The following is a 25238-nucleotide window of genomic DNA, read 5'->3' as shown; positions in this document are numbered from 1 at the left end:
TATGTTATTGCTCTCAATACATTGATGAATTGGGTTATGCCACGTTATTGAGTTAGCCTAAACAATACTAATAAATGTCTGCCAATAAAACCCATCCACGCTCGTAACATGGCAAACCTCTACAAGGCACACATAGACAGACGTCCTCTTCGGTATGTTTTAATAGTCTTACACCACAGCTGAAGATTATGCAGTGCACAAAACCAGCACAGTACATAGACTGATTGGATCTAATATTTTCCATATCTTTTTTTTTTCTAATTGACTTTTATTTCTGTTTTGGGAGGGGGAATGTTGACGAAGACAGAACTGCACTCTCACACATTTTTGGAGTATATCAGATAAAATATTTAGGATTCTCAGGAGCACTAGAGCTCTATGAAGTGGCTCTACAACTCAGATGACACAGTCAATTCTCACGCTTTTCAACTCTCTGTTTCCCTCCGTCCCACCTTCCCGACAACAGGAGAGTATGTTGTCATGACGACACACTTCCACCTGAAGAGGAAGATTGGTTATTTTGTCATCCAGACGTACCTGCCCTGCATTATGACGGTGATCCTGTCCCAGGTGTCCTTCTGGCTCAACAGAGAGTCCGTCCCAGCCAGGACTGTGTTCGGTGAGTCCCTAACATAAACCAGTTGACATGCTATTTACACAGTCGCCACACACAGTGGTAACTAACCATGGTAACTAACCACAGCAGACCATCCCTTTCATTGAGAGTGTGATGGGAACAGAGTGATCCTCGTCACATTGCCTTACCAATGTCCCTTCACATGTAGCTCTGGATTCAATTACTACAGTGTATCTCCATTTTGATAGAGTAAGTCTGGTGCCCATCAATTAATGAGTTTGTATCGAAGTGAAGGAAAAGTAACGCTGACACTCACGTTGGTTGGTTTTCTAAAGTCAGTATAATAAACCAGTGGTAGAGTTCTCTTGTTACTGTTTGAGTTCTACTACTATTCTGGAGCGCTGCACCAGCCAGAGGTGCACTCTTTCTTGATTCATCAGTGGGACAGTGGAATTTCAACTTCTAGGTTGGCTGAGTGTGGCTGTGACTGTGGATGTGCGTGTGTGTGAGAGAAAGTGCAGTGTGTGTATGTGTTGTGTGTGTGTGTGTGTGTGTGTCAGCTCGTACACAACAGCGTCCAAAAGGAAGGCTCTTGTTGGTCAGTCTGAAGCATGCTTCTCTGTAGCAGAGCAGAGCACTGTCCAGCTGGGTTGTCCTTGTTTTACCTTCTCCTTTACCTTTCCGAGCTCCATAATACAGCCTTTATGTGAGTGTAAGGAAGAGGGGTTTTCAGCAAAAGTCCTAGTCTGTACTATGTTTGCTGCAGGGGTTCCTGCGGTGCTGTAGCCTACCTGGTTCTGTTCATCACATGGCAGAAAGATGAGTAGTAGAATGAGGTTGACCTAGATGCATACACTCTTAGAAAGAAGGGTCTATCTAGAACCTAAAAGGGTTCTTCATCTATCCTCATAGGATAACCCTTTGAAAAACCCTTTTTGGTTCCAGGTAGGACCCTTTTGGTTCCAGGTAGAAACCTTTTGGTTCCATGTAGAACCTTTTCCACAGAGGGTTCTACCTGTAACCAAAAAGGGTTCTCCTAAGGGGATAGCCGAAGAAGCCTTTTAGAAGGCTTTTTTTCTAATAGTGCATCACTATCTGGAGCATGTCTCACTCGTGTCATGTCTTGTAGAAGGGGGGTGGTGCTAAGCTGAAAAATAGAATTGTTTTAAGATGGTCATACTATGGATCATTTAGCTATTTGATTTAGAATTTTACGACACATTTAGTAAAAAAATATATATATGCATTTTTGTTTAATAAAATATTAATTTTGGCCTTGACTACTAAAGCCCATAAAAACGCATTGAATAACACATTCATAAATGGCAAAAAAGACAGTCAAAAATAAATCATAAGAAACAAGGTTTTGAAATGTCTCTCCTAAATCTAGGAGATATAAAAAAAAACTCAGGAAATATATATATATATATATTTTATTTTTACACATATTGAACCTTTTTTGGGTAAGCACAAAACTACCTCCATACTTCCATTCTTTTTTTTAAACCGGAACTGGTTACCTTCAGATGAGTGCCGTGACACTTGTCCTAGAGAACACCATCGTGTTTGTGAGAGTCTCCCCTTTCCATAGAGTGGTCATAATAGGTACAGTTGAAGTCGGAAGTTTACATACGCTTAGGTTGGAGTCATTAAAACTTGTTTTTCAACCACTCCACAAATTTCTTGTTAACAAACTATAGTTTTGGCAAGTCGGTTAGGACATCTACTTTGTGCATGACACAAGTCATTTTTCCAACAATTGTTTACAGACAGATTATTTCACTTATAATTCACTGTATCACAATTCCAGTGGGTCAGAAGTTTACATACACTAAGTTGACGGTGCCTTTAAACAGTTTGAAAAATTCCAGAAAATGATGTCATGGCTTTAGAAGCTTCTGATAGGCTAATTGACATCATTTGAGTCAATTGGAGGTGTACCTGTAGATGTATTTCAAGGCCTGCCTTCAAACTCAGTACCTCTTTGCTTGACATCATGGGAGAATCAAAATAAATATTTTTTTGAGACAGTTGAATTTAAGATTCCAGTAATCAGCTGTACAACCTTGTATCTGTACTATAGTTCTAATGTTTTATACTGATGTTTATAACAAGCATGTCTTATCAACTATTGAAATGTAACTTGTTCAAGACATTAAGAAATAATGAGTGAAATTAGAGTAGTAGTATTTGTCTCATCAAGTCATATTAACTAACATAAGATATCGTTATGTATTGCCTACTGGTTGATAGGTTCCGTGTGAGTGAGCAAACACAGCATACTGCAAACACAAAGTCTCCCTTTTAGATAAATAGGCAATTTAAAAACGCAGCAGTGGGTTAGGTAAGGTTATCTATTTGTCATTGTTACGATTAAAGAAGGCAGATAAATTCAGAGCCAGATTATCGCAGTGGAAAAACTATTAACTATTTATTTATTTATCATCCTAATAAAAATAAATAAAAATATGGTAATGATGATATGGCTCTGAAAGGAAAATTGAATGAATATGTTACATTATATTACATTTTGGAGCAAACACCCAGTCCCTTGTTCTCTCTCTGTGGCTGTCATAGATGTCAACGGTGCTCAGAACATTAGCTCTCTTTCTTCCCTGCTCTTAAAGCCATTCAATGTGTATTTACTGGCTGCTTTTTGATGTATCTGCTGATTAAGGCACAATGGAAGCGAGAGAGCGAGAGAGAGAGAGACTGCGAGAGAGAGAGAGAGAGAGAGAGAGAGAGAGAGAGAGAGAGTGAGAGAGAGAGAGATAGAGAGAGAGAGAGTGAGTGAGTGTGTGTGTGTGTGTGTGTGTGTGGGGTGGGGGGGGGTGTATGGGTGTGTATGGGTGTGGGTGTGGGTGTGGGTGGATGTGTATGTGACTGTGGATGGGCAGACCAGTCAGCTATGGAGATTGCAACATTCACTCCAGTAAACACTCTCTCTCAAACAGTCACAGAGCACCGCTAGACAACATCTTCATGCCACTGGCATGGTTAGACATTTGCTGATGAGGTTTTAGTTATTGATAAAGCAGTAGCCTTAAGGTTGACACAGCAGGCTTCTCTGATAGGGGACTAGAGGACCACTTCACTGCCGGGAGTGGTAAGAAGTTAAATATGAGTTTTATTTGAGATTTCATTTGATTTGATTTCATCCATGATTTCCTTGTTACAGCATTCTCTATCTAAGTCAGCGAGGTGTGACCGTCTCATTGCCCCACCTTTCCATTTATCACCAGAAATGTCTAATTCCATTTTTGCAGTGTACCTTTTCACACTATCATTCTTTATCTCGAAAATGTTCTTCCCTGCTACCCACTGTATGTGTGGAGATATGTGTGCTTCTGCACACAGAGATAAATTGAGTGGAAGGGATACCAAAATCTGAGTTATACCACTATTAATCCACATATAACTTTCCAGATGGGTGCCTCTGTTCATTAAGGGCCACCATGCACAGTCCAGTAGTCCAACTTGTCAAATAGAGTCATTTAATGAATCAGTCGCTACACTCATTTAAGGAATCTGAATACCTAACAGTGTTTCTCTGTTCTATAAGTAAATGTTACCATGCCCAACCCATGATTTTGATTTCATTCCACACATCATTTGGGATTTAAAAAACATAACAAAGTTAGAGGCGGCGAGTTGTTTCCATGGCAACACAGCTTGCTGTCTTTATTTATGATAGTGAATCCTTCAGGATACTTTGGAAAAGAGTGTGGTGGGGAAACGAAGGAAGGAGGCAGCTACCCTAGACCAGCCTCAATTCATGACTGGCTGTCGCATGCCCATCCCCCTCTCCCTCCCCCCTCCCACTTCCCCAAACCCACTTATCCATCCAACCACCACCCCCCCCGCAAATCTTCTTAAGGCACGGTTAGATGCAGTTGTGATGTGTTTTCCTGCAGGCTGTGGATTCCAGCTGAGCTCCTAACAAAAGGGTGGCATGTAGGGGACATCAACTTCTAATCACCCCCGGCAAATCTCCTAGCATGGAAATCCAGCCAGTGATGATCAGACTGGGGTGACTGAGATGCTGGGGGGATAATGTAATGTTGGCGCCGCTGCCTTTCACAACACCTAGCTATTTCTACTGTAAAGCCCTGTCGAGACAGAAAAACACTCTGAGCCTTTGATGGGCCCAAATGATGACAGTAATGGACAGCTGATTTGACACTGTACAATAAAGGAAAGTGTCCGAGGTCGACTTTATGATCAAGATTGTTTTAGTGGCAGTGAAAAGACATCTTGATAGTAGTATGACCTTTCAGAGTAATTCCACCACTGCCATTGTCACGGTTTCGGCCGAGGCTGCCTCTCTCCCTTGTTCGGGCAGGCTTCGGCGTTCGTCGTCTCCGGAATTCTAGCTGCCACCGATTGATGTTTCATGTTCGTTTGCTTTTGTCTGTTTGTTTCTACACCTGTTTCTGTTTTGTAGTAATTAGTGTCCTATAAGTTTCTCGTTGTGTTTGTCTTGTGTTGTGTGTGATTGTTACCGTCAGTCTGTGTATTGCTCGGTTGAGCGTTATTTTCTCCACTGTTTGCTGGAGCGTTCGTTGCACTTGTGTGTGCACTTATTTCATCCTGACGCACCTGTTTGTGCGCATTGTCTTTTCGCCTTCGTGCGTATTTTGCTGTCAGGCTTATTTCGTCCTGTTGCCTGTGTTTAGGCAGGAATACAGCTTTTTGGAATTCAGTCTGCTTCCTGCGTTTGATTCCTACACCACACCTACAACACGACCTGACAGAATCACACACCTTACAGTATGGAATCAGCAGGAGCCGAAGCAGCACATTCAAGACTGGAAACCCAGGTTCGGGAACAGCAAGAGCAGCTCCTGCAGATGGGGGCCGCCCTGCAGGAGGTGATGACCACCCTCCGAGGCTGGGGTCCGCCTCCACCGCCAGCCGCCCTGCCAGCACCATCGGCCAGCCCACCCAGTCCAGCGCCGGAACCTCGCGGAGTCCGACTATCTCTCCCGAGGTCCTACGACGGGACCGCAGCTGGGTGTCAGGGATTCCTGCTCCAGGTAGAGCTGTACCTGGCCACAGTACATCCGGCACCTTCAGGGCATGAGAGCGTGTCCGCCCTGATCTCCTGCCTGGCCGGTAAAGCGTTGGAGTGGGCCAACGCGGAGTGGAGGAAGATCGACGCCACGACTATTACATACACCGAGTTCTCCCGCCGCTTTAGGGCGGTGTTCGACTCATCCCCGGAGGGGAAAGCGGCGGGGGAGCGTCTGGTCTTCCTCAGGCAGGGGAGGAGGAGTGCCCAGGAATTCGCACTGAATTCCGTACTCTAGCGGCAGATGCAGGGTGGAATTAGCGGGCCCTCATCGATCTATACCGATGTAGCCTCAGAGAGGACGTCCGTCGGGAGCTGGCCTGTAGGGACACCAGTCTCACTTTCGACCAGCTGGTCGACATGTCAATCAGGTTAGATAACCTATTGGCTACCCGCGGACGTCCTGAGGGGGTCCGTCCATTCCATCCTCCAGCGCATCCGAGCCGTGTCCTATGGAGCTCGGGGGCGCTGGCGCTAGAGATAGGAGGAGTCGGCAGACTAGGGGGTCCATCCACTGCACCAACTGTGGTCGGGGAGGACACACCGCGGCTAGGTGCTGGGGATGGCCTCCTAGGGGGAGATGACGACAGGTCCCGCACTGGGGATTCCTTCCAGGTGAGTAGGCGCCCCACTCACCCAGAGCTCTCTGTTGCCCATTTCTGTATGCCTGTATGTTTTCCACAGGTAGCACCTCATGCCCAGCATAAGGCGCTGGTAGATTCAGGCGCAGCTGGGAATTTTATTGATAAAAAGTTTTGTTTAGCGTTAGGGATTCCCCTCATTCCTGTTGATGTTCCTTTTCCCGTTCACGCCCTAGATAGTCGTCCGTTGGGTACGGGCTTGATCAGGGAGGTCACGGCGCCACTTAGGATGTGTGCGCAGGGGGATCATCAGGAGATGATTCAGCTGTTCCTGATTGACTCTCCTGCGTATCCGGTGGTGCTGGGCATGCCCTGGTTGAGTACCCATAACCCAGTGATTTCGTGGCAGGAGAGGGCTCTGATGGAGTGGTCTGCTCAGTGTGTGGGTAGATGTTTGGGCGTTTCCGTAGGGGGCTACCTCGGTGGAGAGTCCAAACCAGGTGCCCGCATTGCACATTCCACCTGAGTATGGGGATTTGGCTATCGCGTTTAGTAAGGCGAGGGCGACGCGGTTGCCACCCCATAGGCAGGGGGATTGTGCGATAAACCTTCAGGCAGGGAGCTGCGCTCCCACGGAGTCATGTGTATCCTCTGTCTCAGGAGGAGAAGAAAGCTATGGAGATTTACATAGACGAATCGCTGAGACAAGGATACATACGGCCGTCCACTTCCCCGCGTCCTCGAGTTTCTTTTTCGTGAAGAAGAAGGATGGTGGTTTGCGTCCGTGCATCGATTACCGTGGTCTCAATCAGATTACGGTGAAGTATAGTTATCCACTCCCGCTGATTGCGACCATGACTGAGTCGTTGCATGGGGCGCGTTTCTTCACGAAATTAGATCTCAGGAGCGCGTACAACTTGGTGCGCATCAAGAAGGATGATGAATGGAAAACAGCCTTTAGTACCACCTCGGGCAATTACGAGTATCTAGTCATGCCATACGGGTTGATGAATGCTCCGTCGGTTTTCCAATCATTTGTGGATGAGATCTTCAGGGACATGCAGGGACAGGGAGTCGTTGTGTACATAGATGACATTCTCGGTACTCACCTACCCGTGTCGAGCATGTGGCCCTGGTGCGCAGAGTGTTGCGGAGGCTGGTGGAGCACGACCTGTATGTGAAGGCAGAGAAGTGTCTGTTTTTCCAGGAGTCTATCTCCTTTTTGGGGTATCAGTTGTCCGCGTCAGGGGTGAAGATGGAGGTAGACCGAAGCGTCGGCCGTGCGTAATTGGCAAACACCAACCACTGTGAAAGAGGTGCAGCAGTTTTTGGGGTTTGCGAATTACTACCGGAGGTTTATCCGGGGTTTTGGGCAAGTGGCAGCTCCCATCACGTCTCTCTTGAAGGGGGGTCCGGTGCGTCTGCAGTGGTCAGTCGAGGCGGACAGGGCGTTTGGGAGGCTGAAGGACCTGTTTACCTCGGCTCCGGTGCTGGCGCATCCGGATCCCTCTTTACCATTTCAGGTAGAGGTGGACGCGTCTGAGGCCGGTATTGGCGCCGTGCTTTCACAACGGTCAGGCGCGCCACCTAAACTCCGCCCCTGTGCCTTCTATTCCAAGAAGCTCAGCCCGGCGGAGCGAAATTATGACATAGGGGACAGGGAGCTGTTAGCTGTGGTACAGGCCCTTAAGGTGTGGAGGCACTGGCTTGAGGGGGCTCAACACCCCTTTCCTCTTTTTGACGGACCACCGTAACCTGGAGTACATCCGGGCAGCGAGGAGGCTGAACCCTCGGCAGGCTAGATGGAGTATGTTTTTGACCCGTTTCTCTTTTAAGATCACCTACATCCCTGGGTCACAAAACGGGAAGGCAGATGCGCTGTCTCGGCTGTATGACGGGGAGGAGAGGTTCGTGGAGCCCACTCCCATACTGCCGGAGTCGTGTCTAGTGGCACCGGTGGTGTGGGAGCTCGATTCTGAGCTCGAGCGGGCATTACGCACCGACCCTAGTCCACCACAATGCCCGGAGGGTCGGAAGTATGTTCCGCTCGAGTGTCGGGATCGATTGATCTATTGGGCTCACACGTCACCCTCCTCTGGACACCCGGGTATCGGCCGGACAGTGCACTGTCTTAGTGCCAAATATTGGTGGCCCACGTTGGCCAGGGATGTGAGGGTTTATGTTTCCTCCTGCTCGGTGTGCGCCCAGTGTAAGGCGCCTAGACATCTGCCTAGGGGTAAGTTACTGCCCCTGCCCGTTCCACAACGACCATGGTCCCACCTCTCGGTGGATTTTATAACTGACCTTCCCCTCTCTCAAGGGAATACTACCATCCTGGTCGTTGTGGACCGGTTCTCTAAGGCCTGTCGTTTGCTCCCCATGCCGGGTCTTCCTACTGCCCTGCAGACCGCGAAGCTATATTCACCCATGTGTTCCGGCACTACGGGGTGCCCGAGGACATTGTGGCTGACCGAGGTCCCCAATTCACCTCCAGAGTCTGGAGAGCTTTTATGGAGCGGTTGGGGGTCTCGGTGAGCCTCACCTCGGGTTACCACCCGGAGAGTAATGGGCAGGTGGAACAGCGTTAACCAGGATGTGGGTAGGTTTCTCAGAACGTACTGCCGGGATCGGCCGGAGGAGTGGGCGAGATATGTGCCCTGGGCCGAGATGGCACAGAACTCTCTCCGCCACTCCTCCACCCAACTAACCCCCTTTTCAGTGTGTTTTGGGGTACCAGCCGGTTCTGGCACCATGGCATGAGAGCCAGATCGAGGCCCCCGCTGTGGATGAGTGGGTGCGGCGCTCGGAGGAGACGTGGGACGCTGCACACGTCCATCTGCAGCGTGCCATACATCACAGAAGACGAGCGCCGACCTACACCGCAGTGAGGGGCCAGTGTACGCACCTGGAGATCGAGTCTGGCTCTCTGCCAGAAACCTGCCCCTCCGCCTGCCCTGTCGGAAGCTGGGTCGGCGGTTTGTAGGGCCATTTAAAGTCCTGAGAAGGTTGAACGAGGTATGTTATAGATTACAGTTACCAGTTGAGTATAAGTGTATTAACCCCTCGTTCCATGTGTCCCTTCTCAGGCCGGTGGTAGCAGGCCCACTCCAAGAACATGAGATCTTGGAGACCCCCGGCCCCGTTGGACATCGAGGGGGTACCGGCGTACACCGTGAGATCCATCTTGGATTCTAGACGTCGGAGAGGGGGTCTTCAGTATCTAGTGGAGTGGGAGGGGTACGGTCCGGAGGAGCGGTGCTGGGTGCCGAGGAGAGACATCTTGGACCCGTCGCTCCTGGACGGAATTCCATCGGGGGTATCCGACGCGCCCTGCGCCGCGGCCTCCGGGTCGTCCCCAAGGCCGGAGTCGGCGCGCGTCTGGAGCCGCGCGTCAAGGGGGGTACTGTCACGGTTTCGGCCGAGGCTGCCTCTCTCCCTTGTTCGGGCAGGCTTCGGCGTTCGTCGTCTCGGAATTCTAGCTGCCACCGATTGATGTTTCATGTTCGTTTGCTTTTGTCTGTTTGTTTCTACACCTGTTTCTGTTTTGTAGTAATTAGTGTCCTATAAGTTTCTCGTTGTGTTTGTCTTGTGTTGTGTGTGATTGTTACCGTCAGTCTGTGTATTGCTCGGTTGAGCGTTATTTTCTCCACTGTTTGCTGGAGCGTTCGTTGCACTTGTGTGTGCACTTATTTCATCCTGACGCACCTGTTTGTGCGCATTGTCTTTTCGCCTTCGTGCGTATTTTGCTGTCAGGCTTATTTCGTCCTGTTGCCTGTGTTTAGGCAGGAATACAGCTTTTTGGAATTCAGTCTGCTTCCTGCGTTTGATTCCTACACCACACCTACAACACGACCTGACAGCCATAGTACTCTAGTAGAGTAGAAATGAAATCATAGCTTGGCTTTATAGCTATCTGCAAAATGGAGTGAACATGCACGTTTTGGGGACATTTTAGTTTTTTATTGTTTTATTATTTGTTGCTGACGTGATTGTATTATTAGTATAACTTTGTAAGCCTCATGTAACACTATGAACTCAGAATAGAATGTGCGTGAATAGGGTGTAGGACTATGAGTCATCATCACATCATCGGAACAAGAGAGAATTCATCATTCTGATGGCGAACAATAACATTCAGAGCTCAGAGGAGAACGTTAATCGCTCCACTGCCAGATGCTTTCGTAGCTTCGAGATTGCATGCGTGTGCTGTCTCATTTATGATAGATTTTTCTTTTTTTAATTTAGTAAGGTCATCAGAGCTAAATAGACGTCAAAAAGCCTCACACACCACCATGGAAAATTCAAAAGACTTCACTTAAAATATATGTTTGTGAAGTCTAGAATAATTCTGAATTTAACAGTGAGAAAAACACTTTTATTTTCTACTATCATCAACAAAAGGAATTCAAAAGGAATACGATTAATTAACCAAGTCACAGGACCAAGGTCAGTGGAGTCACTGAGTTTCAGCCTATCTATAATAATATAATATGCCATTTAGCAGACGCTTTTATCCAAAGCGACATACAGTCATGCGTGCATAAATTTTTGTGTATGGGTGGTCCTGGGGATCGAACCCACTACCTTGGCATTACAAGCGCCGTGCTCTACCAGCTGAGCTACAGAGGACCACTGTAACACACAGGGCTGATTCTCTGATGTGTCTAATCTCTCCATCTCGGTCTCAGTCAACACAGTCATCCAAGCAGAGCAGAGCAGTGTATGGAGAGACAACAGTAGCCTATCAGCATATGTTGGAGTTCAGCTTATACTCCAGAGTTTTATGTTCACTGTATTTACATTGAATATCCTGTATGTTGACTATGTTGACTGTGTCTGTATCCTGTCTGTACATTGTCTATCGCTGGCATCACCTATTCACTAAGTCAAATTCTGGGTATGGGTAAATGTACTTGGCGAATAAGTGATTCTGATTCTGATGCCAAGGCTAGGACTACCCTTTTGCTATATATCTGTTTTAGCCAGTACCATTGCAGTATAACAGTGGTGGAGGAAGACTCTGTTCTACTGGCTAACTCATGACCAGTCTCTCCTTCTGTCCCTTGAATTGCCTTGGCCCCAGCCGAGTTCTCTGAGTAAGCCGCTGGGCTGTTTTTGTTTTGTGGAGCAGTCTGTGTGGATGAGCAATGCACCGACAGACATCCCGTGAACTGCTCCTCTTCTCCAACAGCCCTGCTCTCACCTCTGCTTTAACAAACCCCAGCTATAGCACATGATGACCTCACATAACCCTGTAGGCTTAACAACCTCCCCCTTTCTGTTTTTAAATTCATACACCCTTTAGTGCGCAGGTATTATGCAGGCTTAAAAAGAAACGCGTGTGTTTTGGTGATTTTATCAAACCTAAATGATGCGTCTCAGCCGGCATTACATGAGAATTCCTATTTCTCTGGGGCTCTGGGGCCTCGTTTTTCGTGTAATGCATGAAGTTGGAATCAGGGATGCATTAGAGAAGTTGGCAAGCTTTGCGGCAGCTAATCAAAATGTAATGTTCAGGATGCCAACATAATGGTAGCTTATGCTTCATTCATTAAGCAATTTTACCCAGTGACCAATTATGTTGGTACTGATTCAAGATTCGTAATGTTACATATGTCAACAACAGTGTGTTTTACTCTGACCAGAACATCCCCATTTTGGAAATGGCCACTTGCTAGACTAGATTGGATAGAGTGTGTAGTTGTAGGATGTAATATGTGTATTTAGCCTACAATGTAAAACCCAAACAAGCAAGAACATGGTTTATTCCATTCTAGAACGTAACCCATTCTCCCTCTCTGTCCCTACAGGAGTGACAACTGTGCTGACCATGACCACCCTCAGTATCAGTGCTAGGAACTCTCTCCCAAAGGTGGCCTATGCCACAGCCATGGACTGGTTCATTGCAGTCTGCTATGCCTTTGTCTTCTCTGCCCTCATTGAGTTTGCTACAGTCAACTACTTTACAAAGAGGGGCTACGCCTGGGACGGAAAAAGTGTGGTGCCAGAGAAGGTGTTCTTCCTCTTATCCTCCATAAAATATATTGTATTTAAAAAAATAAATTATGTATTTTGTGATATATTAAGATTTTGAAAAAACTTGAATTGTTTCTGAACATCAAGATCAGGGGTGTTCTACCTAAAAGTAGAGCAGTTAGTTAGTAATTTGTTGGTGGAGCACAACAGTGAGTGTTGGTTTTATGTCACTTGCTCATCTCAGTGCGAATGAGATTCATGGGACATGATAAGAACATGAATAGTTGAGTGTTCCTCCATAGTGTTCTCACCAGTGCAGTTAGAACTACAACACATTACCACCTTCAGCTGCTCCTGAACAACACTGAGAGAGGTATTAGACAAACTCGCACACAATGCTTTGCCATGTTTTTTTTAAACATGTCCTCAAATGTAAATTGCTAGCTTGTCAATGTGCTTTGTTGGTTGGTTTCTTATAAGCTAACCCAAGGCACGGTCTGTTTACCTCCTTGCAGCAAAAGAAGAAGAAAGAGTCCCTCCTGAAGAAGAACAACACCACAGCTTACACCGCCGCCACTGCTACAGCCTTCGCTCCAAACATTGCCAGAGATCCTGGTTTGGCCACCATTGCCAAAAGCGCCCCCCCTCCCCCCACCGAGCCCAAGGAAGAACCCAAGCCCAAGCCACCAGAGGCTAAGAAGACCTTCAACAGCGTCAGCAAGATCGACAGGATCGCCAGAATAGCCTTCCCGTTACTCTTCGGAACCTTTAACCTGGTCTACTGGGCAACCTACTTGAATAAAAAGCCCAAGTTACAGGGGATGACCCCGGGATCCCACTAATCTCAATACCCCCTTCTTTTCCCCCCCGAATGTTTATTTTCAGAAAACATGGTGTCCATGCTGGTTGAGTTCCCAGTCGCCACATTGCTTTAATGTCAAATACCTTCCAAGATAAAAAATCAATAAAACAAAAAAAGAGAAAAGGTGTTAGGATCTGAGCAATGTGGTGACCATTTAATGGGAATTGTTTTGGGGAGGGAGGGATTATGCTACTAAAGAAAATATGCTACGAATAATATATGATATACACAAGAGAATGCTATTCTACAAATGCACATAGCCCAACAATTGTTAAGGATCTATTATTTGTTTTAGTTTTCTGATATGTGTTCAGTTGTTGTTCTGCATTACATGTTTAACGCTGTAAAAGAGAATCGTGTTTTTGCATGGACTGGCCGTTTTTCTTTTCAAAGACCAATCAACATTTATTTGACCGATGGACCAGTTTGTTTGATATCAGTGACAAAATGCTACCTTCAATCTTCGTCAAATATTCTTCCATTCTCTGTAGTTGATGTTTTGGGGTTGTTCATTTCCTTTTGTTGAAATAATCAAGATAGGGTTTCAGCAATAGCAATAAAACATGTCTCAATGGAAACAATGTCATCCATTCATCGATTTTAGAAGAAGATAGATACAATTCAATCATTTATGTGCAACATTAGGAATACTATTAATTTAGTTGTTTTGTAAATATGATCAAGTGTTAGAGATGTCAACATTATGTTTAAGCTTTGCAAAGTGTAACTAAGGGTATACATATACAACTCCTGGCAAAAAAAGGTTTTCTTACTTTAACCGTTTATGAAACATTGAAAATAGTTTGTATGAAGAGAGTATTTACTGTTTCAATCCTAAGTGACTGTTTCTTACCAAGTCAGTGTTCCACTGATCGCTGGTCAACGTTGCCAGCGGTTATCACTGAAGTATAAGTTAATATCTATTCAACTAAATCCATAGCTGTGTGTATGTGCACACTAACAACAACAATGTGTCAAGGTCTGGGATAGTAATGAGTAAGAATGTAAACTGTCAAATCTAAATGTCGGAATGCATTTTATATTTAGAATTAAAAAACACTATTATTCTTTACTTTGGTTTCTGGTTTCTATGGCAGAGATGAGCCCCTAAAGGGACATTTGTACAGGGCCCAGAGGACTGTCAGCAAACATTATTTAGTTTCTAAGATGGCTGCTAGCAGTGAGCGTTGCAGCGGGCGGGCAGTGGCAAACTCATTGAGAGTGAAGAGCAGTGCCACTAAGGAAACGCTACTCCCATGACTGATGACACTAAGTTCTCCATCCTGCTGTATTCCATGACCCTGTGATTCCCATCTTCTGTTGACAATGTTTTAGACAACACTCAGAACGTACCAGCTACACTGCCTTCAGTCTCACATGCCGTTAGAGGAATGGTTATTTTTGGACTGCATCTGCTGCTGCTTGATGATGATGAGAGCGAAAGCGGAGGCACTCAACTTTATTGGCTAGTGCTGTGTCCTGCGCATAGGACATGTCTTGTAGTTCTTTGATAGTATTGAATATCTATATTTTTGTAGCATGATGCCAATCCCTCCTCAGAGAGAACCAACAGATTCTAAAATATGTTTGCTTTCTTTTTCTATTCACATTCAAACATACACAAGGAGGTGTTTTCTCAGATGTGGCAAGTTCAAGTTAATTGTCCTTCTCAAATTCTGTTAATGTAGCAATATTGATTAGCAAGGGCTTTTTGAAAATATGAATTTAAAGCATGCATTGTCCGGGGTGATATCCAAGGTAGCTTTATGGTGACCTCAGTAGTCATAGTTACAAAATCTCTTTTGATTATCGATCACGAGCGTTGGCTTTTAGTTTTTATTCTCCGTGGTTTTCAAGCCGTCAGCACCTGACCTGCTTTCAGAAATCTATGATCCAACTTGAGAGTGGGGGTATTCTATAGCATGGGTTGGGGTGTTCTTACAGTAAATGGGTTTTATAGTACTGGACATTGTGCAGTGGTGACGACATCTCTGGACCTTGTAGAAAGACTAGTGTGTATTGTATATCAGTGCACAGGGGTAAAGGGACAGTGTTTCCCAGAGGGAGAGAGTCGGTTGCATTATGACCAATAGAGAGGATCCGTTCCTGGAGACAGAGGGCTTTCAGTGTGCAGGTTCACTCTGCCGTGCACAGAGTAGTCTGTTTCAAACCGTGTGAAATGTACAAATATACATACATAGATCATTAAATTCAAACGTATTGTATGGATGTTTATTATCATGACGAAAACAGCATAAATATATATATAATATACATAACGCATATATGACTATTTCATAAAACATACTAGCTAAGATAATGATAAATATCGTTTGTACCAAGCTATTGTTATACATTAGATATATACTTGACATGTATGTAGTCAGCTTTGTGCTATGCAAGGACAGCTTTGTGCCATGCAAGGACAGCTTTGTGCCATGCAAGGACAGCTTTGTGCCATGCAAGGACAGCTTTGTGCCACGTTCATTCACTTATTTCTTTGACCGTTGTGTTTCCAATTAACAAGGTATTGTATAAAGCTTAACTCTTTAATCAACCATGCAACCTACTTAGCCTTTTAACCATTTTTTCTGCTGGGTAATCACGAAGTAGATTGTGATTGTGAATTACTCTACCATTTTTTATTGATGTACAGGTCTGAATCTAATGATGGGTGATTGGGAGATGATGGCTTTGAATGTCGATTGCATTTATTAATTTTTTGATAAGGCAATAAAGTGAATCAATTGAAAACCTCAAGCTAAAGTATATCAAGTTCACATTAATTGTTTTATTTGAGGATAAAATTAATAAGATTTGATCATATAATCAGAGACTGATGGATTGCAGAATGGATAAATTGTTTTCTTTTCCATATAGTTAGCACTTTAGTTTTAGAGATATTAAATCCCTGAAGGGCTCCTCTATAATTTAGCAAATTAAAACCTCAATACATTTTACAATGGAAAGTGGACCACCACCAGTTGTTGTTATTCTGGCATACTCATTTAGGAAGGCACTGTATTTGCTCCAGTGCACTGGCTGTGGAATCTGTGGCACATTTGCAAACATGAGCTTCCAACCCTGTACCCTTTTACATCAATCAGCTGTAACATGTAAATAAAAGCATTGCAAATCGTCGTTGCTTTTCAAAGTTGGGTCTTTGATCAATATTAGGTCCCGTGGGAGTTTTTTGTTTTCTTGTGCATTTAATTTATCAGGCATAAAAAACAAATATAAAATTGGAAATAAAACCACATATTTTGAAAGCACAAATGTTGAAGATATATAATGGACGAGGGTGAAAGGCATCCACACACGCTGATGTGTAACGTATGATGAGAAGGGGAGGGATTCTGCTGGATCGTTTGGAAAGGTGTACCTTCTGTAAATGTCTGGTTTCGTTATGAAATGGCCCTCAGTACAATCTGATTCTCAACATACGTCTTTAAATAAACCTAGTTGTGTTGAAATTTTTATCAATGTGTAATAAATTATTAAAATGCCAACACATTGTTCTTTTATGACTTTGCGTATTATGCTTTAGGTTCCTTTTTTACAACCAAAGATAATACTTGAGAAGTGACAGTTCATACATTTATGTGTCTCTTGGGCAGTGGAAAACTAAAATGCATAAGAGTGAGACCTTACTACAGCTTATTACAGATATGTAAAATACATTTGTCAGGGACTCAAAGGGACATTAAGTGAAATCGTGCAAAGGCAATGGAAGGAATAAGCACTTCATGTTTCTATGGCTGCTATGTCCCGGGGACAGAGAGAGGGAGGTAGCTCGTCTCTCAGGTGGTGGTGGGCCAACCTCTTTCTTCCCCCCATCCCTACCACCGTCACTTTCAGGTGCAGAGGAATGTGTGCTGGTTTCCTCAAAAGCATGAGAGCCCTGAGACAGTTAAGTAACGTGGGGCTTCTGCTGCTGGCTGACACGCTGTCCCTGGAAGTCCCTGCCTGCCTGTCTGTCTGCCTGCATGGTCTCCCTGCACTGCACTGGGCTCCAGAGAAGCCAGGAAGGATGAGCCATCTCTCTGTCAGCTCCAAGCCGCCTCATGCCACATTACATTCTTTGCCTCTTAATTCACTCGGCTGTAGGGGAATGTGCTGAGATTCCGATAAGTGCTCTCTCTCTCTCTCTCTCTCTCTCTCTCTCTCTCTCTCTCTCTCTCTCTCTCTCTCTCTCTCAATTCAATTTCAATTTCAATTCAATTCAATTCAATTCAATTTAAAAGGCATTATTGGCATGGGAAACATATGTTTACCTTGCCAAAGCAAGTGAAATAGATGATAAACAAAAGTGAATTAAACAATAATAAAAAATAAATAAAAACATCTCTCTCTCTCTCGTCTCTCTCTCTCTCTGACATTACCCTTTCACTCACATCACATATTACATTGGCAGGTATTTGGACCTGTGATGTGTTTTCCCCCCTCAATTTAAATGAATAAATGAATAGGTAAACATTACTGTACCTTAATGCCAACTGTTTTATAGGACAGAAATACAGACTCCCAATGCGGTAGTCCAATAGATCCTATTTCATTTATTGTATTAGGACAGTCATTTATTTATGTTCAATAGAGCTCATGGATTCTCATCTGCCATTTTGGATAGCACACAAGGAAACCAATGAATGGACTTGGAAATGTATGAAAAAGCATTAACAGGTGCTATATCCATGTAGATTTCTATCCATGTAGATTTAGGGGCATTGGACTCCCTATGGCGGGAGTTGATTATAAAGTTGAACCAAAATAGAACTCCAGGGGGGTTCTGTTTTATTTTATTTCTCATTCTCTAACAATCGAGCAGACACTATGGCAAAATCCCCCAGAGGGATAATACCGTAGTTTACACCAATGTTACCCAAGAGGAGTTGATGGTCATCATTAATAACACACATACACACAGAGACACACACACACACACACAATGACAACAATGAAAGCCTTTCAAGTCCAGTATAAATGTGTTAGCGGCCCAAATAGTAAGAAGTAGAAATGACATGCTGGACGCGGATGTGCCGGGCAGTGGAGAACAGCAACATTAACCTAAGAGCTGCTCTACAGGGGTTGTTGCATTAGAGATACTGTTAGTCATTCAATACCCCTCCCTCTAAATGGGCATCCCATTACTTGGTTGAACTTTGCAGCGCATCCCGATCAGCTAACGAGGCGAAACATTGCCAACAGCAAGACTCGTCAGCCTCGTGGAGAGGGGCGGAGAGGAGAGGAGCGGGGATTAAGCCGCCAGGCAGCAGGCCATAATGATATCATCAGCAGATTGTATGTCCTTGGTGCCTCTCATTAGAATGCACTGGTCCTCTCTCTTTCTGGGCCAGCGCTTTGTTTTTGAAGTTGTCACTCGGGTCAGCCTGACCGCGGGCAGATCGTATTGATCCTCTGCTCAAACATCGCATCTGTTTCGACTTCCGTAATTGACTTTTGTTTCTCTGGATATAGAGGGAGGTTGGAGAGGGGAGATGAAGGCCAAGAAAGCATTTTATAGAGAAGCAGGCCATAAGTAGAGAACAGGAAGGAATCTCCTGGTTTGGAACCTACTGATGACTTCACATCCTGTTCAAAGTGGACTTACTGGTGACTTTTGGTAATCCTTTTCTGTAGAAAAAAGGTTAAGAGAATGGGTGCGTTTTGTGTGTGTGTTGTTTGCGTGTGTGCATGCCTGTGTGTCTATCTAATAATACTAATTTGTTATTTTCCTATCATCATGTGTAGGAAACTCTTTTTTAGACTTATTCTAGTCTTAGCAATTTTGACTTAAATATCCTTCAGTCTTGGTCACATTTTTGTCATTTGAAAAATGATTTAGTCTAGTTATTGTCAAAATGACAAAAACTGTGGGCCATTTTAGTAAACTAAATGCCCTTTCATTTGAGTCACATCACATTTGTACCTATGGTAAACATAAATTACAGACTTACTTGTGCACAAACAAACATATCCTTGTCCTGCCAACCAGTGGCGTTCAGTGTCGTTTAAGATCAGGGAGGATTATCATTATGGTGACGGACAGTGACACATTCAATACCGCCTTGCACACTCTTGCCTGCAACTAGCTGATCTAGGGTGTATTCATTAGTCTAAACAGTTGCAAATTAGAGTTTCTATTGGACAAATTCAGGTATGTTTATCCCCGTTTTGTTCCGTTTGCTTTTGTTTAAGAAACGTTTTTCAACAGAATCAGCAGAATGAATGCGCACCTCTGATCACAATCAAACACAGTTCACTTTCATAGCAGCCACATAAAAACAACATGATCACTTTGCTCTTTGCATATATAATTTATTTTCGCAACTATCACCTCCTCTCACCTTTTTACTTCGCTTGTGGACTTCAGTGCACAACACATCAGCTGTCTGTGCACCAAATATAGCTAGCTCTCCCGCTCCATCTCTCTCTCTCTCTCTCTCTCTCTCTCTCTCTCTCTCTCTCTCTCTCTCTCTCTCTCTCTCTCTCTCTCTCTCTCTCTCTCTCTCTCTCTCTCTCTCTCTCTCTCTCTCTCTCTCTCTCTCTCTCTCTGTCATAAGTACCGAAGCTAGCTGTCCTCCAGCTACACCATGGTGCTACCGTACAGAGTGCTGTTGAGGCTACTGTATACCTTCATTGCAAAACAGTGTGTTTTAATCAATTATTTGGTGACGTGAACATATGTAGTAGGACAACTTAAAGGATAACTTTCTTTCATGTTTTACTATTTTTTTTTTTTTTTTTTTTACTGAGGAGGATGATCCTCCCCTTCCTCCTCTGAGGAGCCTCCACTGCTACCAACATATTTTGTCTGCATAACATCCTATTCTCTTCCCAACAGCAATTATCTGGTCTTGTCAATTCCTATTTCAGCCTACATAGATATTACACAAAACAGAGAGAGAGAGAGAGAGAGAGAGAGAGAGAGTTTTGAGTTTTACAAAACTTTTATTTCATACTTACAGTGGGGGAAAAAAGTATTTAGTCAGCCACCAGTTGTGCAAGTTCTCCCACTTAAAAAGATGAGAGAGGCCTGTAATTTTCATCATAGGTACACGTCAACTATGACAGACAAAATGAGGAAAAAAAATCCAGAAAATCACATTGTAGGATTTTTAATGAATGTATTTGCAAATTATGGTGGAAAATAAGTATTTGGTCAATAACAAAAGTTTCTCAATACTTTGTTATATACCATTTGTTGGCAATGACACAGGTCAAACGTTTTCTGTAAGTCTTCACAAGGTTTTCACACACTTTTGCTGGTATTTTGGCCCATTCCTCCATGCAGATCTCCTCTAGAGCAGTGATGTTTTGGGGCTGTCGCTGGGCAACACGGACTTTCAACTCCCTCCAAAGATTTTCTATGGGGTTGAGATCTGGAGACTGGCTAGGCCACTCCAGGACTTTGAAGTGCTTCTTACGAAGCAACTCCTTCGTTGCCCGGGCGGTGTGTTTGGGATCATTGTCATGCTGAAAGACCCAGCCACGTTTCATCTTCAATGCCCTTGCTGATGGAAGGAGGTTTTCACTCAAAATCTCACGATACATGGCCCCATTCATTCTTTCCTTTACACGGATCAGTCGTCCTGGTCCCTTTGCAGAAAAAACAGCCCCAAAGCATGATGTTTCCACCCCCATGCTTCACAGTAGGTATGGTGTTCTTTGGATGCAACTCAGCATTCTTTGTCCTCCAAACACGACGAGTTGAGTTTTTACCAAAAAGTTATATTTTGGTTTCATCTGACCATATGGCATTCTCCCAATCCTCTTCTGGATCATCCAAATGCACTCTAGCAAACTTCAGACGGGCCTGGACATGTACTGGCTTAAGCAGGGGGACATGTCTTGCACTGCAGGATTTGAGTCCCTGGCGGCGTAGTGTGTTACTGATGGTAGGCTTTGTTACTTTGGTCCCAGCTCTCTGCAGGTCATTCACTAGGTCCCCCCGTGTGGTTCTGGGATTTTTGCTCACCGTTCTTGTGATCATTTTGACCCCACGGGGTGAGATCTTGCGTGGAGCCCCAGATCGAGGGAGATTATCAGTGGTCTTGTATGTCTTCCATTTCCTAATAATTGCTCCCACAGTTGATTTCTTCAAACCAAGCTGCTTACCTATTGCAGATTCAGTCTTCCCAGCCTGGTGCAGGTCTACAATTTTGTTTCTGGTGTCCTTTGACAGCTCTTTGGTCTTGGCCATAGTGGAGTTTGGAGTGTGACTGTTTGAGGTTGTGGACAGGTGTCTTTTATACTGATAACAAGTTCAAACAGGTGCCATTAATACAGGTAACGAGTGGAGGACAGAGGAGCCTCTTAAAGAAGAAGTTACAGGTCTGTGAGAGCCAGAAATCTTGCTTGTTTGTAGGTGACCAAATACTTATTTTCCACCATCATTTGCAAATAAATTCATAAAAAATCCTACAATGTGATTTTCTGGATTTTTTTTCTCAATTTGTCTGTCATAGTTGACATGTACCTATGATGAAAATTACAGGCCTCTCTCATCTTTTTAAGTGGGAGAACTTGCACAATTTGTGGCTGACTAAATACTTTTTTTCCCCACTGTAATTCTTAACACAAATAATGGCACTCTATGCCTTTTCAGAAATTAAACAACAAATTAGTCATTCCTCAGTAAAAAAAATAAAGATTAGATAATATAAAAAAATCATATTTATACATTCATCTCATTTCATCAACAAAAGATGTATTTATCCTCCTCTACAAAACACAACACTCCTTCATAAGCCCACTTTTCCTCAAACAATGGGAGATCTGTTACAGCCCAAAAATCTGCTTTTATTCTTGCTTTGACTAATCCTTTAAAAACACTTCTTACTTCCCGCCCATATCCCAAATCTATTTTATGTTTCCTACTCAGAAAAAATGACATTTTAGCTTGTCCTAAAATAAAATGTAACAGTTGACATTTTCTCTTCTTTTGCTTACTATATTGAAACCCCAAAATAAAAACTGTGTTATTGAAAATCTCCCCTCCAGCTGTAAACAAAGACTCTAGTAATTCAAGGAGAGGCTTAATCCTCTCACACTCCATAAAACAATGAAAAATGGTTTCTCTTACATGTATATTACATAAAGGACATCCATCTCTAACTCTGAGTTAATAACAGAAACAAAAGCATTAACTGCAATGATGCCATGCAAAACCCTCCATTGCATGTCACCGGTGCCCTTTTGTAACGGTGGCTTGTACAGTGCTCTCCATGCTGGCTTCACCTTGTCACCAATGCCCAGTTTTACCCTCCAAGGAGTTTATTTTCTATTCTTCAATTTATCTTTCTTCAAAACGTTGACACATCCCCTATATAAATATTTCCCATTCACCTCATCCAAACCCGCCTCTTCCAACCCTCTCAAATCCAGTAATAACTCATTTATTTCTGACTCTGTGATATTGGGTGTAATCCTCATTCTTGGAAATGGGACATTTTCATCTTGTACTTTCTTCTTGTGACTATTAAGCATAATCCACTCTTCTGCTGACAAAGCCTTCTTGCAGCTTTCTGATGTCACCCCCAAATGTTCAGCCACCCTTCCTCCATCCGTTAAGGTGAGCCCAGCCATGGCCATTAACTGTCTTAGGGTGATGATTTTGCCCTTCACCAGAATCTTGGAGAAATGTGGAACATCTTCAGTTGTGCAATCCAGTCTTGCCCCATGCACCAGAGGTTCTTCTAGCAGTCAATACACTGACTCCACTGGAGTGCGTCTGGATACCTTCATTATGCTCCAAACCCTAAGAAGGCCTCTTTAAAATGGAGGTACTCTCTCTCTAGAAATCTGGCTACTGTCAACCAAAAACAAAGCCCTCTTTAAACCTAATCCCACAACCTTCTGTAATATAGGCAAAGGGTGTCATCAAGGCAAAGGGTGGCTATTTGAAGAATCTCAAATCTCAAATATATTTTGATTTGTTTAACACTTTTTTGGTTACTACATGATTCAATATGTGTTATTTCATAGTTTTGATGTTTTCACTATTATTCTACAATGTAAAAAAATTGTAAAAAATAAAGGAAAACCCTTTAAAGAATTAGAACCTTCACCACCCCTTAAATGTTTCCTCTTACTTCTTGGTACTTTGAAAACAGCTGCTTCATTTTCTATTGTTTCAGTCTGTTCTTGCACTTCCATTTCCTTTTCTAGTACCGACTCAGTGACCCCAATAGCAGTCTCACCAACTGTTTCCCCTCCGTCTTTGTTCTGATCTACCCTAATTGCCTCCAACCACATCTGCCACCTTCTCCCTTCCCTTGAACCCTTAGTATGTTCATCCCTTCGCGGTGGTGCATTAGCTGCACCAGCACTAGAACTACTACCAGGCTCTGCACTCTCGCGACAAAACCGTACCAAATGTCCCTCTCTTCCACAGCCAAAACATTTAATTGATTCTGTAGAAGCATAGAACACATAATCAAATCCATCAACCTTAAAACTGAATGCTTCATTCAGTTAGTCAATATCCTTCTTTAAAATCAGACGCACTTGTCTCCTATGTAACACGACATGTTTCAGCAAAGGAGACTTGCATGTAAAAGGAATCTTTTTTATTGTGGATACAATTTTACCATGACGAGCTAACTCTCGCTCCAACACTTCATCTCTAACAAATGGTGGCACGTTGGTAAGTATAACTTTCTTCGCCAGATTCATTAAAGAAAATACCGACACCTGCGTCTCTTTCAATACAATACCACTCTCAACTATCGTATTCACCTTTTCAATGGAATCTAAGAATATCAATACAGCGCTATTCATCCTTGAGGCTGATTTTATGCTATAATACCCAATGATAGCACCAACTGCTAAACTACATTCTTCCACCGAACACTCTGCCTCAGCAGGAATCTTTACTCCATGCCGCCGACTAAGTTTTTCCAATCCCAAACCCTCTCGAGTGGCCATTGCAACCAGAGAGAGAGAGAGAGATGAAGAGAGAGAGAGAGAGAGAGAGAGAGAGAGAGAGAGAGAGAGAGAGAGAGAGAGAGAGAGAGAGAGAGAGAGAGAGAGAGAGAGAGAGAGAGAGAGAGAGAGAGAGAGAGAGAGAGAGAGAGAGAGAGAGAGGGGAGAGAGAGGAGAGAGAGAGATAGATAGATAGAGGAGAGGAGAGGGAGAGAGAGAGAGAGAGAGAGAGAGAGAGAGAGAGAGAGAGAGAGAGAGAGAGAGAGTGAGAGAGAGAGAGAGTGAGAGAGAGCGAGAGCGAGAGCGAGAGCGAGAGCGAGGAGAGGAGAGAAGAGAAAGAGAGAGACGAACAATCACCAGATGGTGCCGCAAAGCATTGGCAAAGTAGTATGGGTTGCATCTCCGTCATTCAGTCGCGTCATTGCTATTGTTATCAACGTTCCACCACAGATGCCTCAGCCACACTGTTGTCCAAAAGTAGAATGGGGACTGATGACTTTCAACAGGAGCTAATGACTGTTTTGCCCAGAGATGTTGTCAAGTCACTAAACCTTGAGTCCAAATCAAGTCCCAAGTCCCATGTGCTCAAGTCTGAGTCCAAGTCACCAATGGTCTAGTCACGAGTCGAGTCACGAGTCCCTATGGATGAAGTCAGAGTCCTGGTCCAAGTGCTCAAGTCTGAGTCATTGTGTTCACATTAACTTAAAATAAAGTAATTTACCCATTCAAATAGTGTAGTGGCAAGAGGAATGTATTCAATAAATTGTTTGCTCTTCCTTTTACATTCTATCTGTGCCACCAAATGTTTTCATATAGGCTACTGTTAATGTTACCAGGGCCACGTTCAGTTGCAAACCGTTCTCCGACATTGCAGATATAACCAAATAGCCGGACTATCTGCATTAACAACCTTTTGCGCTAACTCTTTAGACACATCACATATGTTGCTGCTGCTGTTCATTATCTATCCTGTTGCCACGTCACTTTACCCACTGCCTGTATGTACATATTTACTTCAATGACCACGTACCCCTGCACATCGACTCAGTACTGGTACCCTGTGTATATAGCCAAGTTATCGTTCCTCATTGTGTATTTATTCCTCTTGTTATTATATCTCTATTGTTTTTCTATTTTTCTCTCTGCATTGTTGGGAAGGGCCCGTTATTAAGCGTTTCACTGTTAGTTTACGCCTGTTGTTTACGAAGCATGTGACAAGTCAAAATTGATTTGATTTGAGAAAAAAAG

General features: G+C 43.9%; 1 protein-coding gene across 4 annotated transcripts in view; it reads left to right on the top strand.

The window, feature by feature from the left end:
* The window catches only part of gabra1 (gamma-aminobutyric acid type A receptor subunit alpha1), a 30819-nt gene extending 14611 nt beyond the window's left edge, over window positions 1-16208 (top strand). For all 4 annotated transcript variants that reach the window (XM_041893606.2, XM_041893605.1, XM_041893604.2 and 1 more), the window contains 3 exons: window positions 467-619; window positions 12040-12242; window positions 12721-16208. In XM_041893606.2, coding sequence (XP_041749540.1) covers window positions 467-619; window positions 12040-12242; window positions 12721-13047 — 683 coding nt within the window. In that variant the 3' untranslated portion in view covers window positions 13048-16208. The remainder of the gene's footprint in view (window positions 1-466; window positions 620-12039; window positions 12243-12720) is intronic.
* Window positions 16209-25238: the final 9030 nt, after the last annotated feature.

Source organism: Coregonus clupeaformis, chromosome 13 (assembly GCF_020615455.1).
Source record: "Coregonus clupeaformis isolate EN_2021a chromosome 13, ASM2061545v1, whole genome shotgun sequence".
Taxonomy (NCBI): domain Eukaryota; kingdom Metazoa; phylum Chordata; class Actinopteri; order Salmoniformes; family Salmonidae; genus Coregonus; species Coregonus clupeaformis.
Note: the sequence above shows the minus strand (reverse complement) of the source record. Positions and strands in the feature narration are given on the sequence as shown.